This window comes from Homarus americanus, unplaced genomic scaffold, assembly GCF_018991925.1.
Source record: "Homarus americanus isolate GMGI-L3 unplaced genomic scaffold, GMGI_Hamer_2.0 scaffold37032, whole genome shotgun sequence".
Classification (NCBI taxonomy): Eukaryota; Metazoa; Arthropoda; class Malacostraca; order Decapoda; family Nephropidae; genus Homarus; species Homarus americanus.
The window spans coordinates 1209215-1221438 of record NW_024731852.1 but is presented as its reverse complement, the minus strand read 5'-3'; the positions used below and the strand labels follow the sequence as shown (position 1 = coordinate 1221438).

At 37.0% G+C, this 12224-nt stretch overlaps 1 protein-coding gene across 1 annotated transcript in view; it reads right to left on the bottom strand.

Moving 5' to 3' along the window:
* The window catches only part of LOC121867850 (chromatin-remodeling ATPase INO80-like), a 138244-nt gene that overhangs the window by 92293 nt on the left and 33727 nt on the right, over positions 1 to 12224 (bottom strand). The window contains exons 10-11 of the mRNA XM_042367973.1: positions 10530 to 10746; positions 3126 to 3213 (exon numbers count right to left, since the gene is read on the bottom strand). Of these exons, the coding sequence (XP_042223907.1) occupies positions 3126 to 3213; positions 10530 to 10746 (305 nt within the window). The remainder of the gene's footprint in view (positions 1 to 3125; positions 3214 to 10529; positions 10747 to 12224) is intronic.

Sequence of the window (12224 nt, the reverse complement as noted above, 5' to 3'; positions counted from 1 at the left end):
AAAGTTTCAGTTCAACCATCACTTGAAAAGTTTTGAAGAAAGTCAAAAGGTAGTCCAAACCAGTCCCATCAACCTCTACAGCATCTACAGAACCAGTCCCATCAACCTCTGCAGCATCTACAGAACCAGTCCCATCAACCTCTATCGCATCTACAGAACCAGTCCCAACAACCTCTCCAGCATCTACAGAACCAGTCCCATCAACCTCTACAGCATCTACAGAACCAGTCCCAACAACCTCTACAGCATCTACAGAACCAGTTCCATCAACCTCTACAGCATCTACAGAACCAGTCCCAACAACCTCTACAGCATCTACAGAACCAGTCCCATCAACCTCAGCAGCATCTACAGAGTAACTCCCATATTCTCCACAACCAATCCTGTTAACATGTACATCTTCATCACCATATTCAGTTTCATCCCAATAAAACCTGTCACTCCTACAAATGCCCATCTCTACATACAAGCCAGCCCCAGGTTTCAATGTAAGTGTTAAATTTTAATTTTTACTTTCCTTTAACGTATTTTGCCATTTAATTTCTTCTTTTCTCTTAAATTAAGTAGTTTGAGATGTATAAAATAACTTACGCTATGATTTAGTGCACATAGGGCATGTGTTCCGACTTGCATACATTTACAACTTGAGAACGTCCTCAGGAGCGGAACTGGTTCATTACTCGGGGACCCCCTGTATTATAGTTTTATATTACAGTATATTTTTTCTACTTCTAAGCCACATTAGAATATTGTAATTACTATTTTTTTACAAACGAGCACAAACAAGTGATAAACCCACCAAACTAGCAAGAGATGCTGGGTGTTGCTCTGGCAAGACCAAGACCCAAGTGTATGAGCGGTTCAGGGTGTCAGATGCGTAAAAGCAGGCATTAGCACTCACTCATGTGAGAGGTAACAGTTCTTAGGGGACAATTTCCATACTAAATGAAATTCAACCTAAAAAATAATAATGTAAACAAACTGAAAGTAAAATTACAGTACAGTGGGGGGTCTCATTTTACATGGGTCTCGCGTGTGCGGTGATTGCTTATGTGATTGGTTGAAATGTGACCACAGTTGTAGCTTACATGGAAATCCATAGGTAGCAGCACGGATAGTGGTAGAGGCTTAAATTAGTGATCTTTTGCTTATTTAGGTTAATTCAACATAAAGGAGCTCTGGGTCACTCAAATTACTGAATAAACGGTGCTTGAGTGCTGGCAACATTGTTAGGGAGAGCAGGAACAATCTGCTGATACTGCTCTATCCTGTAAACAGAGACCACAATATTTCATCTGGGATTGAATGTTGGATTTGGGGGGGAAAATTAATTATTTTTTATAATGTTTTATTAACCCGGCATCAAATGTACCTAAATAATATAGGAATTATTGTGAAATTGCACACTGTTGTTAAAAAGGGATGACGGGGTGACATGTGCACGTGGTGGTGAGTTGTCCTCTCCCTCCCTACCCCCTCCTCTGTCACCCCTCACTGGCTACGCACCCATATTTTATTCACATAATTCATCATCTTCATCTATTAGTACATAATACATTACTACAGTACCTGTATAATAATAATCGACTTTTCGGAACGGCACAGTTAAATCACAGATTCATTACGAGTTCAAATTGTTTAATTCATTTTTAAAAAAAGAAAAATAATTAATTGAGTAGAAATCTGAATTAACAAAGGTGCAATGTATATTACTGTCATCTTTATTCAAGACATCTTCAGGTCATGAGACCCACTAATTCCCCACCCCAACAATGGGTGACCTGACAATGCATCAGATCAGTAATATGAAACCACTAATCCCTCACCCCATTTTCACCACAAATAAGAAAAGGGTTTATATACAATGGGTGACCTGCTATTACAGTACATCAAGTCAGATCAGTAACATGAGAGAATGAGGAGAAATTTACTTTTTCTCACAGACATAATGCTTCTTTCTTATCTCTATTTTCCATTTATTCTTTAATTACTCATATTTCTTTCTCTCCATTTTTTCTTTTTATTTCTTTACATTATTTCTCATACCCTATCTCTTACTGTTGTTCTTATTTACTTAAACAATTATGGAGAGTATAAATAAGAGGTGGAAGGTGGCGTAGAAGCAGGGTGTGGTGGGGGGAGGGAGGGTTGATATGGTCACTTGTTCATTCACCATGTAACCAAGTGTATGTGCCAGGCTGTTGCCTCATTCACCAGTGTTTTTTAATTATTCATTATTATATTCTCGTATGATCATGAGATCAGCCTATTATGGTGTATGTTTCATCATAAATAAAATAACATACAGTATTAAATAACAGAACAAAACACAATACATAATTTTGACTTCCAAATAAAACGACAAGCTAAATCAGTGTTGGTGGTGAGGTGGCACCAGAGCAGACCGAGGGATCCTACACCAAGCACTCATCACCGCCTATCTTATGCCTCAACAATTCAAGGAGAATCCAGTGACGATGACCCTGCTGCTCCAGAAATTGTTGATGAAGCTGAAGTCGCTTTACAAGTGTCTGCAATTAATTTTCATGGCTTTGAATCTGACTAGCCTTCACTCCTACCCTGAGCACCTATCGTCTCCCAGAGCTTCCCGTTGAAGTATCACATAATTAACTTCCTGGGCTTCCTTATAATATTTATTTAATAATGTAGATGTAGTTTATGTGACATTATGTGTCATTTTTGGAAGGTTAAGTTGGTTACCCAAAGTCGTTCTAGAGTAAAGGTCTGGCGAATCCAGTACAATACAGTGACTTTAAAACATGTTAAAGGGCATCGCTCGTGCGGATTTTCGATGTGTGGACGCGTACCAGTACAATATACCCACACAAAATGAGACCCCACTGTACTTCAATACTGTATTTTAAAAGTCTTATATAAATATTAGCATATTAGCATTTTTTTTTTACTTAAAGTAAACTAACAAGACATTTTACACCAGTGTAGAGTAGTGCCTCTCCTCCCCTCTGTCAGCTCCAAGTTAGTGTGGTCGTACAGTCCAGGTAAAAATATACTTATAATGTACTGCACATTTATAAAATCTCACTACTGTACTGTACTATTAAGTTATGAGAGTTTACTGTACAAAAATATGAAGAAACACTTACCATACTGCTCACATATATGAGCTAGGAAGGCAATGGACTGAACTGTCTTGCCTAGACCCATCTCATCAGCCAGTATACCATTAATGCCCTGCAAGTAAACAAGAGTGAGTGAGGTCCATTTTATGATGCATTAGTTTATAACACACACTGTATATAGGTAGACCACTGTCACTTCTGAACTTAGAGGGACAAAGATAATCAATTAGACATTTTGTACTAGAGGTGTCTAGTGATGATCTTCCAGCATCAATTAACAGACTTGTCCTGAGCCAGCACAGGCTGAAGATGAAGCCTCTTCTCCTCCCCATAGAGCAATGTTAGGCTGAGATCCTCTGTTATTCAAATGACTAACAAAGAGCATTAATATATTAAGAGAGAAGTCTGATGATGAAGGTTCAACATTACAGTTTAACTCTGAGTGTGTTTCAGAAAGATAAGAGGAACATCACTGTTTATATCCCAGATTAGTAAATACATCATGCACTGGTTTCACTCCACTGTATCTTAGTGTATTGTCCATACATTAACAGACTTTGACACACACACTCGAATTTGATTTTCTGCATTTTTTCAAGTAGTGAAATGCATTTATGAAAATTGTGATACGAAAATTATAGTGATAGTAATCTCCCCATTAGCCAGAACAAGTGGTGCAGAGTGGAACCAAGAGATTTCCGGATATTGAGACAAATTTTTCAGCCCCAAAACAAATCACACATCTCCAGAAAATTTCTGGGCATTGGTGAATGTTTCTGCAATGGACTGGAGTCGGACAGAGACAGATGCAGAGCTCTATTCATTTAAGCAAACAGCACTGTACATGTACAATATACTGTAAATTAACAAAATATATACTACTGTATACATTATACTACTGTACTCACTAGCAGATGCTGTCATCTTGAGCTTGTGAAGCAGGCAGACTAAATGGTGACTATACAGGATAGCCTGCCTTTATCCTGTCCCATCTACTGTAGCAGGTGTTGCTGACTGTCACTCTACTCTCCCTCCATGAAGGAGGGATTGTACTTGAGCTGTATACTGTACTCATATATGATAATAATGGTTGCCCCTCGTGTACGAGGATGGCCGGCCCAAGGGCCACCTAGGCATGAATTTGTTTAAGGTGTAGAAGCTGTCCCCAGCACAACAACCAAACCCTGAGCTAACGAGCTGCATGACCCAGTGTCAAGGAAGTGTCCAAGAAGACCGGACAACTCTCCAACTGCACTGGCTAACCATTACCCTGGAACACGATCTGCAAATTGATTAACATCCAGGTTCCAAATTACTGTTGAGTAGACACAGGCAAATGGCATAAAGAAATGCCTATAGTTCAACCTGCCCAGGAATTGAACCTGGGACCACTCTCTTGAGAGATGAGCATGCTAACCATTACACCACAGGGTGCCACTGTACATACACCTCTACACACTAGCCTACAGTAGGCATACACTGTCCACTCTGTTGAATGTACAGTTGTACCCCACTTAACGCGGTCAATTGAACCCAGAGGGTCCCGCGTTAAGTGAAATCCGCGTTAAGTGAACAACAGAACATATGGGATTAATTCCAATAGAAACCGGCCCGACCCCCAAACTCCACTTTTTGAAGGCACATACCTATGTTGTAGTAAAAATAACATCTTAATTTTATGATGGTACATGCACACAATTAATACTTAAGAGAAATAGAGAAATACAGTCGCCAAGTTAATGTCCATTCAAATAATGGACTCAACTCCCTCCCCCTCTCACACTACACAGCCGGCTAACAGATGGTCGGTCGGTCCCTCCCTCCCCCCCCACCCCCCACCAACCGTCCCAAGGAGATGTGTGGGATAACCTCAAACTAAAGTTAGGAAAATATAATTGACATTGCTGGATTCCTTGTAAGACCAGGAATATTTTGAATATAAATGTCATATAATTTGGACAAAAGATACCATAGTTACCTAGAGAAAATTTTTTATCTAAAAATTGTAAGTTTAAAGCAAAATATATGATGTTTATATTCAAAATGATCACCAAATTATAAGAATTCCAGCAATGTAAATTATATTCTGACCGGGTAATTTGTATGAATTTTATGAGCTAAAACAAATATCTTCAGTTAATAAAAAAAAATTAATCTTCACGACACTATCTGTCAATCAAAGTACCCCACCTTGCCTCCCCCCCTCTTCCAACCGCGCGGTCAGTCCCAACCCTCCCCCCCACCCCCCACTAATCCTCCCTTCCAGAGTTTTTAACATTTAGTATTAAATAATACCTCAGATTAAAGTTAGGATAATATAATTGACATTGCTGGATTCCTTGTAAGACCAGGAATATTTTGAATATAAATGTCATATATTTTGGACAAAAGATACCATAGTTACCTCGAGAAAAATTTTTATCTAAAAATTGTAAGTTTAAAGCAAAATATATGATGTTTATATTCAAAATGATCACCAAATTATAAGAATTCCAGCAATGTAAATTATATTCTGACCGGGTAATTTGTATGAATTTTATGAGCTAAAACAAATATCTTCAGTTAATAAAAAAAAATAATAATTCTTCACAGGGTAACAGATGGTCGGTCGGTCCCTCCCTCCCCCCCACCAACCGTCCCAAGGAGATGTGTGGGATAACCACTAAATTTTAATAAATAATACCTCAAACTAAAGTTAGGATAATATAATTGACATTGCTGGATTCCTTGTAAGACCAGGAATATTTTGAATATAAATGTCATATAATTTGGACAAAAGATACCATAGTTACCTAGAGAAAAAATTTTATCTAAAAATTGTAAGTTTAAAGCAAAATATATGATGTTTATATTCAAAATGATCACCAAATTATAAGAATTCCAGCAATGTAAATTATATTCTGGCCTGGTAATTTGTATGAATTTTATGAGCTAAAACAGGCAGTCAGGCAGGGTGGCGGGTGGGGCAAATCTAAAAATAGCGTCTCGGACACTCACCGCGTATATGTGGAAAAAATCCGCGTTAAGTGAAAGTTCAGCTTTGGCAAGGCACCGCGTATATGCGAAAACGCGTTAAGTGAAACCGCGTTAGGCGGGGTAAAACTGTACATTACTTTCACACTTACTGAATATACAGTACAGTGTATGTAAGTGTAATCACTGTTTATGTCTTAACACTGCTTTAACGATATTCTTGGCAGAGTATATGCTGGTGCAATAATGTACAATACAGATTGTTTCAGAATTTTCTGGAAATGTGCTGATGCAATCCCTCAGAAATTCACTCAAATACCAGGAATGGGGAGATTTTCCCAGAATTTCTTGGAATGCTAAAAAAAAAATCCAGGTAATGGAGAGGTTAGTAGAAGAATTAGGATCTGGACAAGAAAAGGTTCCAGGAGCTAACACCATACTATGTTACCTCTATATTGTGGGGATATATAAGAAGGGTTTGACTGTTAAAAATATATGTACAGAACTTTATAAACAACAATGATAATAAAGTAATGAGAGGCTATGTCAGTTATCAGCTTAATGTTGCATTTGAATATGAAGCGAATATAATCCAGGTATAGATCCTCAAATGTGGGAACCTTGGGGCTAAGACCAAGTATTTTCCTAGGGGGGTCATGGATCCTACCCAGACCCACCAGTAGACTACCACAGGTTTTGTTGCCACACTCACAATAAAACTTACTTGAATGTTTGTTTTACTTCTTAGCCCTTTCACCGCGTGGCTCGACTTTATGCGCTTTTTTATTTTTGTCCTTCACCGCGTAAATCGACTTTAGTCCACATTCGTATAAAAAACTTTCTGTTAACGCGTAACTTGACAACAGTCCTTCAGGGTTTGAATTATGTGCCGGCCAAGTAGATGCTGCCACCTAGCGGCAACTGGGGCAAGCTAAAGCTCCTGTCATCAAAACACTAGGAGTCAACATTGTTGCTCTGTATTTCGCCCAGTTTCCCCATTTTTATGACTAAAAACTATTTATATTATATATATATATATATATATATATATATATATATATATATATATATATATATATATATATATATATATATATATATATATATATATATATATATATATATATATATACATATACATATATACACATAATGATGGTATTTATTCTATCGATGCAATACTAGCACTTGGAGTGTGATAATCATTAAATCATAAGGGAAATGAACGAGATAATTTTGGAAGTAAAATTATTTCTTGCATATGTCATGATGGAAAATTATGTGACATTGTTTGTTCATGTTTTGTTTTGTTTTAGAGAATAATAATGGTATATAGTGATATTTAAAAGTTTAAGAGTTTGCTATAAAAAAATGTATTAGAAAGCTGTAGAGTATAATGAATAGAGGAGAAAGGAAACATAATGTAAGAGGAAATAGAGCGACACAGATAACCAGAGAGCCAAACATGGCATATTGAGACGGGTTTTCCGGAACTTCATGTCTTTCATTGCCTTTCAGAAATGTCTGGAATACGTGAGTGAGTGAGGCGTGCAAATTGTGAAAGGGAAATCAAGATATTATGGATATATATGAATTTATTCTTTGGCTATATATATTCCCAAAGGAGTTTACTTCCTTGTCTTACAATCAACTTCATCTTTGTAATATTTATTTATATTGTGTTCTGGTCCAATAAATAACAAATATAATAGAATAACTAATCTATTCCAATCTTTAATATCACATTTACCCACCAACATTCTCGTCTGTGTACAAGTGATTTTCGCATTTGCCCCAAAGACATAGGGTTTCAATATACTGTACAGTGATCCCTCGGTTAACGAGATTTCGGTTAACGAATTACCTTCCATAAGATTCTTAACTTCGGTCAACGAGCAATCCCTCGATTAATGAGTTTTTAACGAGTGCCCCTCCAAATGTTTTCGCTTGCATTTGGCGGTCCACCAGCTGAAGTATTAGTCCGCCAATACAGTAATCGGTTCTAAGGCTTAAATTCCTTACTATTTTAGTAAATAACAAGAAGTTTGTACTATTCAATAATTTTAAAAGTTTCATATTAAATTATTTAGTCATTTAAACAATTATTGAACATAATTGAAGTACAGGAAGCTAGTTTTTTGCGCGCCAAACAGCCTGTCAACACACCATACAGGCGTCAGTCTCTGTGTCTTTTCAGTGGAGGTAACATCTTGCTTAAGACTCTCTTCAACAAAATGCTTTTTTCTGTGTTTCCAAGCAAATTATTGGTCAATTTGAAATTTATTTTACATATTGACAATATATAATGAAGTGCAGTGTTGATTTAAAGAAAATAATCTTGAATTACACCAAGAGAACTAAAATTTTATGGGTGAAATGGCACAATGGGGTGACTTCTCTTCCACCCCAATGCCTTCTCTTCTCCCTTCTCCTCCACCCCCATTCTAATTCCCATCATCATCATCATCATCATCATCCAGGAGCCTTCTACATACACACCTCAAAGTAAGTGTACTTTACTACCTTTTTTGTTGATTTTAGGCAATTTTCGGTGAGCTGGAACCAATTACCCAAAAACCCATTGAAACAATGGTTTTGGTTAACGAGTTTTTCGGTTAACGAGCAACCTTCTGGAATGAATTGTGCTCGTTAACCGAGGGACCACTGTATACAGTATATGAATAATGATCAGTAATATAAAATTACGTGACTTCACTGGAAGATAAACTATTTATCGTTGCTGTTTACGCTATCTGACATATCTACTTATGATATTGCCCACTATTATGAACAAAAAAAATAAAAAAATAAAAGTGTTTTCCCCACAAAATCGTAAATTTACCCTAGATATTATTACTTTATGACCTTCTAATTGTTAAATATGGATTCCTCACACTTTTTTCATTAAAAAAAAATAGTTAAAATGTTAATGGAAGCATTTTTTAGTGATGTTTGGCACTTATTGGGAAATACCGCCAAAATTGGCCGACGCGGTGAAAGGGTTAACTAACAAAACAAATAATATTTCATTACATACATAATTTAAATAAAAAATACATTCGATAAAGTGTATGTATAAGATTTTTAAAATTCCCTGTAAGAGAGTCAAAAGGGTTTACAGTATTTATATTGTAGAAGCTTACAGCGACATTTAAGAGAAGTAGAGAGTTCATAAATAATTTGTCTGTTGAATAAATAACTCAATACAGTGACCCCTCGGTTAACGAACTCAATCCGTTCCAGAAGGTCGTTCGTTAACCGAAAAATTCGTTAACCGAAACCATTGTTTCAATGGGTTTTTGGGTAATTGGTTCCAGCTCACCGAAAATTTCCTAAATTCAACAAAAATGGTAGAAAAGTTCACTTACTTTGAGGTGTGTATGTAGAAGGCTCCTGGATGATGATGATGATGATGGGAATTACAATGGGGGTGGAGGAGAAGGAAGAAGAGAAGGCATTGGGGTGGAAGAGAAGTCACCCCATGGCACCATTTCACCCATAAAATTTTAGTTCTCTTGGTGTATTTCAAGATTATTTTCTTTAAATCAACACTGTACTGCATTATATATTGTCAATATGTAAAATATATTTCAAAATGACCAATAATTTGCTTGGAAACACAGAAAAAAGCGTTTAGTTGAAGAGAGTCTCAAGCAAGATGTTACCTCCAGTGAAAACAGAGAGAGACTAACGCCTGTTTGCTGTGTTAAGAGGCTGGATGCTGCGCTTTAAACTAGTCACTTTACCTTCAATTATGTTCAGTAATTGTTAAAATGACTAAAAAATTGAATATTAAACTTTTAAAATTATTGAATAGTATCAACTTCTTGATATTTACTAAAATAGTTAGGAATTTAAGCCCTAGAACCGATTAATGTATTGGTGGACTGATACTAAAGCTGGTTGCCCGGCCAGTGCAAGCGAAAACATGTTGAGGTCGGTTCGTAAGAAATTCGTTAACCGAATTTTTGTTCGTTAACCGAATTGAAGATCCTTATGGAAGGCAGTTCGTTAACCGAAATTTCGTTAACCGAGGCGTTCGTTAAACGAGGGGTCACTGTACTTTGATTATTTGTATTTATTTGTATCAATAAAAACATTATAGTTTTGGCACACAGTTTTTAAATTTAATGTTGGTAACACAAGCATTCAACTGAGTTTGTGGGATTGTGCCTGAGTGTGGAAGCAAAACTAGATGTAGCTCGGGATGAAAATGTTCTGTTTTGAGAAACCTCGTTTTTCTGAGATCCAGTTTGGAGGTGTGTACTGTACTTCTACCTTGGTGAGGTAAATATTAGCAGTTGAAAAAGACATGTTACACATTTTACCTGCTTGTGATATGGTTGAGGTTTGTCATACACTTTGTTAGATCACTGGGCAAAAACATAAAATAAAAAAAAATATAAAAATGTAAATAAAAAATAAAATAAAATAAAGTACTACAGTATATCTTACAAAGTAGTAGAGATTAGCCAGCCAGTTCATGCCATTCAACTGGTAGCTCTTGAGGATGCCTGTAAATATATCTGGTTGTGGATGTTCCTTGGATTCTTTTGAGCCTTCAAGTCCTGGAATGATTTTGCCTTCAGTCCCTGAGAAAAAACTTAGTTTGGCCTGCTGGGTGGAGTAAGCCTCTTGAGCAGTCTTGAGGGCCTGAACCTTCATGGCTTCACTGTAAGATTCAACAGTAATATAACTCACCAGTATTATCAGAGATTTAAAGCATTTTCTTGACACACACTAGTACAAAATTAGTGTTACAGTTAATTAAGGTGTTAGAAGGGTGTAAAGGGTGAAATAAAGGGTAAAGGGAGGGATCCTTCATCTAATTAAGCAACAGTAAAACATGGAGGAGGGTAAGAGAGAGTAGATGGCTTGATAATATCCATCTAACCCCTTGTGTATGGGCTCCCCTCTGAGCTCATAAAATCATCTGGTGTTGGCCAAATAAAATATTAAAAGTGGCATCCCTGTACTGAAGGAGTTAAGCTTTAAGTATGTGTTGGTGTGAATGTGTCAGAGTGGACTGGTGTTAAGGGAGGTATTTCCCCCACAGAAGTTGGCAGTATTAATGACTGCCAACTTTTTACATGTATAGAGAAAAAACTGATTTTGTTCATTTTTGAAGCTCTTCTCTAATGTGATATTTGATCATAGAGTCTGCAGCCAGACCAGCAGATGTGGTGATAGTTGAGACTTTACTCAACTTGGGGGGGAGGGAGTTGTGCAGGATGGTCCCAGTGTGTTGATAACCCAGAGAAGTTGAGAGCACATCTTGGTACAGTATAAACACCTGGACAGACATAGGATTAGTGTCCCTCTGCTTCACAAGAACAAGTCTGCCCAGGTGACACTACAGAAAAGTCTGTTGGCTGAAAGATTCTCAACAGTCGTTTGAGGTAACATCCACTGTGTACTGCTGCTCTATGTGTTATATGCATGAAGCTTGATAGCTTCTGTTCTGTTCTGTTCTAAAAGCTTTTTCTCACCCAAAATATTCTGCAACTGAAACACTATTCACACAAAATCCCTCCCTATACCAGACTAAACCACTCGAGCCTTGTCCCGAATGTTATTTAACAATAAAAGTGACTGACCACTCAACAAACTGGACTACTTAACTACCATGACAGATTGTCTTAACTCTTAAACAGTTCAACAAATTGGACCCAAATGAAACAAACAATTACAATCATTTTATTATGAAAAGATGAACAACAGGACAATGAAGACTGCCTGCAACTACCGAGATAATTATTGTGACACAAACAAGTTATACTTTATTAGCAAGAGTTGTGACACAGTACAGTACAGTACAGTACAGTACAGTACAGTACAGTACAGTACAGTACAGTACAGTACAGTACAGTACAATACCAGTAGAGTACAGTAGAGTACAGTACAGTAGAGTACAGTACAGTACAGTACAATACCAGTAGAGTACAGTAGAGTACAGTAGAGTACAGTAGAGTACAGTACAGTACAATACCAGTAGAGTACAGTAGAGTACAGTAGAGTACAGTAGAGTACAGTACAGTACAGTACAATACCAGTAGAGTACAGTATAGTACAATACCAGTACAGTACAGTACAATACCAGTACAGTACAGTACAGTACAGTACAATACCAGTACAGTACAGTACAGTACA